General features: G+C 38.0%; 1 protein-coding gene across 3 annotated transcripts in view; it reads left to right on the top strand.

Annotated features, from left to right (window-relative positions):
• Window positions 1–7239, top strand: part of LOC106872774 (uncharacterized) — a 32483-nt gene that overhangs the window by 8537 nt on the left and 16707 nt on the right. For 2 of the 3 annotated variants that reach the window (XM_052972471.1, XM_014919874.2), the window contains 3 exons: window positions 2503–2563; window positions 2714–2803; window positions 3512–3571. In XM_052972471.1, coding sequence (XP_052828431.1) covers window positions 2503–2563; window positions 2714–2803; window positions 3512–3571 — 211 coding nt within the window. Of the gene's footprint in view, window positions 1–2502; window positions 2564–2713; window positions 2804–3511; window positions 3572–4276; window positions 4362–7239 lie in introns of all 3 variants that reach the window. The other variant, XM_052972472.1, reaches the window with a different exon arrangement.

A 7239-nucleotide genomic window follows, 5' to 3' on the forward strand; every position in this document is an offset into this window, starting at 1 on the left:
AAATGTTTTCTTAGTCTACATATATTTCCACAAATTTTACAGCCAATTTACTTGCTATTTCTAGCAGGTTGTACAACCTTCTAGAAACTTCCTCTGTTGGCCTGTACTGACGTTGCTGGTGATAATGGTGTTCTTGTTATTATTGTTGTTGTTATTGTTGATTATACTTCTTGATGTTGCTATTGTTGCTGCTGTTGTTAATGTGATTGCTGTTGTTGTTGTTGTTGTTGTTAATGTGTTGCTTGTCAATGCTGCTGCAGTTGTTGTTGTTGTTGTTATTGTTGTTATTGTGTTGCTTGTTAATGTCGCTGCTGTTGCTATTGTGCATTTTTACAAAGCAATTGGCTCATTTCCTCAGGAGAAACAGCAAACTGCGTCTACTGAGCTCAGATCTTTTGGCAAATGTCATACCTTCCAACACATTTTAAAATTTTATATGTGTGTCTGTATGTGGTGATGGTGCCACGTAAAAAGCACTGGTAATTGGTGCCATGTAAAAAACATTGGTGACGGTGCCACGTAAAAAGCACTGGTGATGGTGCCACATAAAAAGCACTGGTGATGGTGCCACCTAAAAAACACTAGTAATTGGTGCTATGTAAAAAAATATTGGTGATGGTGCCACATAAAAAACACTGATAATGGTGCCATGTAAAAAACATGGCATGGTTTCTACAGCCGGATGCCCTTCCTAACACTAGAGTCTAGTATGTATGTATGTATATATGTGTGTGTGTGTGTGTGTCTGTGTGTGTATGTATATACATTCCTGGTGTAGATCCAGTGACAATTATATAACTGCGGATGACATCAGATAGCCTAAATGGTGAAGGTGCTTTAACTGATATACTACTAAACATATGCCCGAAGTCCAAATAATTACTTATATATACATACGCACACACACACACACGTATATATGCATACATATATATACACACACACACATGTGTGTAATGTATGTGTGTGTATGAATTTGTCTGCTTTTTGCTAGCATAAACCAGTCTCAAGTTGAATCCACTTGTAGGCAAAACTAGAACTTGCAATTTCATTTAAAAAGACCAATAAAGTAAGTATCAAGTTGAAATAAATATGAGTCAATATAATCACCAAAAACACTTCTAGACGATGCTCCAGAATGGCCACAGACCAGTAAGTAAAAATAAGTCAGGGAATACAGCATCTATTTTGTGTTTTTATTTATATTATATTTGTGTTTTTGTTTATTTATTTTCCCATTGTATTTTGTTGCTGTGACAGATCTTGTAAGTATTTCTACATGATTCATAAATAAATGCATTCTCTTTTACCCTTTTTCCTTATAAATTTATTCCTTCATTGATCTTATTGTTTCTTGTGTCTTGAACTATAAATTTCATGGATTCTTGAACATGGGCAACTGGCTTCCTGTCTCACTGTCTTACTTTATTTTAATGTCACTAACACCAGGAAAGGCCATGATCAGTCAGAAATACATAGACATATATTACCAACGTATACATGTCTGCGTGTGTGTGTGTCTGTATGTATGTCATTGCTCAGTTTTATTTCAAGATTTCTTGCCAATAGAGAAAGAGCTGGTTTCTAACCTTAAATTCAAGGTTCTTTCATTGGAATTTCAACATCAACAAAAAGGTATTTTTGTTTGTATGTATCTGATCATGCTGCTTAGCACCATACCATCAGCAATGCCGTTTCCTCCTTTCAAATTCAACAACAGGGCATTTTTGTTTGTATGTTCATTGCCAGTGCCGCTGGACTGGCTCTTGTGCGGGTGGCACGTAAAATACACCATTTCAAGCGTGGCCATTGCCAGTACCACCTGACTGGCCCTCATGCCGGTGGCACGTAAAATCACCCACTACACTCTTGGAGTGGTTGGCGTTAGGAAGGGCATCCAGCTGTAGAAACTCTGCCAAATCAGATTGGAGCCTGGTGTAGCCATCTGGTTTCACCAGTCCTCAGTCAAATCGTCCAACCCATGCTAGCATGGAAAGCAAACATTAAACGATGATGATGATATGTATGTATGTAACCATGCTGCTTAGTGCCATACCAGCAGCGATGCTGTTTCCTCCTTTGAGATCTCTCGCAGTACCTCTCTTGAAGACAAACATCTGCATCATCAGACCCTAGACAGTCATACCTCTGTCGTCATTGCAATCAGATATGTTGATCCCACATGAGCATGCAGACAACGTGGACAAGAGCCTTCCTAATCTTCATCAGTGAAGCCAAGCCAAGAGAAGGATTATGTATGTATATGTGCAGATTTGTATGTTTTGCTTTATGTGTGTATTCTCATGCATATATGTATTTAAATGATAAACAATGACAACCACCACCTTGGACAATTACCACTTCTCCAATATATTAAGAAGTTTTAAATTATCTGTTGTCCTTGGAGGGGGGGGCAGTTATTGTCCATGTGGGGCAAATGCCCTAGACTCGTATATGTATATATATAATTTAAAGTAATTGGCAATTTATTCAATTTTAAAGGCATATCCAGATGATATATATGGATTTATCAATAATGCACCAACTTTTACTCCTGATTTAGGTAAGCGTCTTTGATGTTTTATTCCACACTTTGACCCCTTCATCCAATTCATATTAATTAAATATTTTCTAAATGTGGAATTGTATGTATGTACACATGCACACACACACACACACACATATATACATATATATAATTATTCAATTTCAGAACCACCTGAAGATAGTCAAGCTTGCCAGTGTAAAACCCCATGCCGTCCCTATGGTCGCTGCTATAGGTTTCAACATTTATGTTTCAAAAGTCAGTATACATATTTCTTTTTGGTCAATCTACCTCAGTACCATAGCAACCACCCTCACACCATCTCGCCCTGTTTTGGACATCCTCCCTTCTCAAGCCAACCCTCCCAATCTCTTCCTCCACGTTTTCTTCGGTCTACCTTGCTTCGTGACCCATTCACCTCAAACTCTAGCACCCTCCTTAGAACATACTCCTCATCCCTCCGCAACACATGCCCATACTACTGCACTCCATTCGCCCTTGCCAGCTGTTCCATCGATTCGTCCAACCCCAGCATCCCCATCAAGTCCTCAGTCCTCCTCTTATCAAACAGCTTCACCCCCACACATTTCTCTCACCATTGCTCTCTCAGTCCTTCTCAAAATTACCATCTCTCTCTCCCTCAGACACCATGGCTCACTCCCATACAGCATTGCAGCTCTCATACAACTCCTATAGACCCTTCCTTTCGTCTTCAATGAGAACCTTTTCCCACATAACAACGCTCCACATTTCCTGAACTTCACCCAGCCAAGTTTCGCTCTTGCTGCACAACACCACCACTACCACCGCCGCCACCACCACCTGTTTTTGTTTACGTCAGCGACCTGAACTTCATTCTGCTACTTTATGATCTTGGTAATGTAAGAGAGAGAGGGAGAGAGAGAGATGTGCTGCCTAAATCTATCATGTCTTTCATTCTTATCTCTTTTTTTTCTTTTTTTCCAGTTGTCAGGATTTCATTTCGTGTGTTGCTGTTTATGTTTATTTTTGCACTCATCTTCATTGGTAAGTACTCGCAATTTTTTCTAAGACTTACCGGTCCCCTCCACCTTTCAGTCTACTGTCTGATACGACATGGCCTGCGGAAGCATTGTGTCTACCTTGTGACAACAACAGAAAATGTTAGCTCGCAAGAGTTCGTTCAACCTGCAACAGTAGCAGAATGAAGCTCAGGTCACTGACGTAAACAACAACAGGTAGTGGTGGTGGAGATGTGGTGGTGGTAACAGTAGTGAATATGGTGTTGATGGTAGTGTTGATAGCAATGACAGTGACGTTGTTAGTGTTGACAGCGGCAGTGGTGGTGGTGGTAATGGTAGTGGTAGTTGCAGTGACAGTGATCAATGGTGGTGGTGGTGGTGGTGGTATTGTTGTTGTTGTTGTTTTTGTTATTCATGGCGGTGGTGGGATTGCTGACAGTTGTGGTGAACGAGGAGGAGGAGGAGGAAGTGCAAGTCAGTCCTGATAAAAGCAGATCTACAGATCAAAGGTATTCCAGCCATGAGCAGAATGAACTCAGTGACAGGTTTATGTGATTCCGCTTCGATTGAACTTTTTTAACCAGGCTTTAGACCTGCTATGTTTTCTTTAATGTACAAATACTGGACATTTGGCAATAATATTGCTGTTGTTGTTGCCACTGTTGTTGTGATATATTTCAACATTCATCACTACATTCATTTTGTCATTTTTTTTGCCAATCCTGCACAGATGGTCAGATCCATTCCACCACTGTGTATCACAAACCAATACACTTCATTTATAATGTTGCATCAAGGAGGTGCAACACCTTGAGGTTAGTCTTCACTGCTTTGCCCCAAGTCTTCTTTGCTCTCTCTATCACAGATTCCATTCTCAGTGCCTGGTACTTCCTCATACATCCAGCATCTTCCATTCGTATCACATACTTTATCTCAGAGCAGCTTTCTCTCTTGTATGCTACATCTTAATTCCTCTTTTATCCAATTTTTCTTACAGTTCATTTATTCTTCAACATTCATACACACTAACATTATACACCCAGTGAAGTATATTTGCTTCAATTCTTTCTAGGTATTTTTCTTCTTCTTCTAAATCCTCTGTATTTAAAGCCCACATCTCTCTGCCATGCAGCATTGCACTCCGCACACAAGAATCATATAATTCATTTGGGAGAAATGCCCTTTGTTGCCAGCAAAGGTAATAGTTCCTTGAAATGTTTCCAACCTGTTCTTACCTGGGCACTTTGTTTTCAGAGCATTCAATCCACTGTCAATTAGATCACTTAGGTAATTGGAACTGTCAACTACTTCTAAAGAACCTCTTGGGAATTTGAGAAAATCTATTTCTTGAGAATTCATAGTATTAATTTCTCTGTGCACTTGCTACTTATGAAATCTACCTTCCCTGTTAGCCTGATGGTCATCCTACTATATTTCTTGTACCTCCATAGTCTGCATTATATCAAATTCAAGCTACACCTTTTCTGTTCATTGAATACGGCCATTTCTTTATGATTACAGAATATTGGTCTTCTTTCCTACTTAATTAAACTTGGGAGGTGGCTAAATTCACTTTAATTCTAAGTTTGGCTTTCACACCTGGAATTTCTTCTCCGGCTCATGCACATTGTCTAAAAGAGCTAGGTCATCTGCATAGAGGAATTGCCATGGAGAGTCAGTCTTGAACTCCTTGGTTATGTCTTGGAGGACTGGATCAAACAACAGAGTGGCAAGAACAGTTCGCTAATGAACTTCTACATGTACATTAAATTCATTGCCGAACTCATTGATGGCACCCAGCGTACTTGCTGCAACTCTATACACGACTTGTATGGCTTTGACAAGTCATTCATCTATCCCTAGCTTCCCTAGCAACCTCCACATCATGATGGAGCTATCAAAGACCTTCACCAGATCAACACATACTAGCTTACCTCTAGCTAAATACTTCTCATGCAGTTATCTCATTAGGAATAGGACCTCTATGGTATCTCTGCTAGAAGTAAAGCCAAACTGCATCTCATTGATGTCAGTTCTGTTTCCATTCATTTTTGCAATAATTTTTTACCTTCGTATGTTTTCTCCCTCTGTGGCTGTGGTTCTCAGCCAGGGCCTAGGTAACCCTTGGGGATCCATATAAAATTTTGTTGTTAAAATTAATGTGGAATAAATTAGTTATACTTCCACAACCCACAAAATATTTTAATAATTTTTTAAATTCAATTCTTGATAATATTTAATTATAAAAATATAATTGGATTTCTTGAACATCAAATGGCTATGAGAGTCCACCTGAATAAAATAAGAATCAAAAGGGCCCATGGATGAAAAATGGATGAGAACCATTGATCTAAGGAATCTCCTTTACTTTTCAGGTTTGACAGCTTCCTGTATTACCTGATCGACTCTGAGTGACTAACTTGTGTCTTACGTTGCTAAATATATTAAACATCTGAAATAAATATTTCTGATAAAACAGTTGTTTTCCTGGGTATGAAACCTTTTGGTACAGCCATCTTGGTGCTGCCTATTTGGCATCATTGATTCATTGCTGACTTTGATGACGTCAGACATTTTAATGCTTCTTTCATTTTTCTTGCAACTCTGTTCCTTCTCTCTTTCTTTTTCTGTTTATGTGTGTCAGTATATTTCATTTTATGTGCATGAGGAGAAGGAACATGCTTAATAAATTGTAATGTCTCTCACTCTCACTCTCTCTCTCTCTCACATACACACACACATTTCTGTGCATGCACATGTGGCTGTGTGTGTATGTGCTTCCCTCTTGTACCAAAATGTGCTGTCACCAAAACAAGTTGAATATCCAGTCATCTCATCCTGTGTTTTCCCCCTACCCTCACATCCTTAATTTCCCTTACTCCTATACTGGCATCACACTAGATTACTGCTTTTCTTCTTAGGTCTACATGAGGTAGACTCTCTCATACATTCTCTACATTCAATAGCCATCAATACTCCTTTCCTTTCAACATAAGTACAAACAAGTGTTTCACTATCATTCCATCTTCACATCTCTCCCGACAACTTCTCAGTTCTCTCTAGTACACTACCTAACGATCAAACACCTTATGCCTGTAATCCCAGCATCACAGAACATGACAAAGCTGCTGCTATCTGTCTTTCTCATTGCTAAGAATGTCTGATATCTATCATATTTTTTTGGTTCTATCATACTTTTCTCTGCTCCCCATGAACTTCCAATCTTACTATGACTGTCTCATAGCTTTTATTGCTCTGTCTGCTGTATTGTTCAATATATATACTATAATGTACATGCACACAAACACACACATAAGTATGTATATATTAACTAAACATAAATACATGAACTTATTCACAGATTATCCACAGGCTTGAGAAAATACTTTACGTTAGTTATGTATGTATATCAATCTATATATACATATATATATGCATATCATATACAACCATATATATACACATATATATGTATACACACACACATACATATAAATGCACACACACACACACACACATATATATATATATATACATGCATGTATATATAGATTTATATACATGCATATATATGTTTATATACATTTGTGTATATATATTTTTATATACATGTATATATATATAGATATTCATATACATGTATATATATAGATATTTATATACATGTATATATATATATATTTATATACATGT

Source organism: Octopus bimaculoides, chromosome 13 (assembly GCF_001194135.2).
Source record: "Octopus bimaculoides isolate UCB-OBI-ISO-001 chromosome 13, ASM119413v2, whole genome shotgun sequence".
NCBI lineage: Eukaryota > Metazoa > Mollusca > Cephalopoda > Octopoda > Octopodidae > Octopus > Octopus bimaculoides.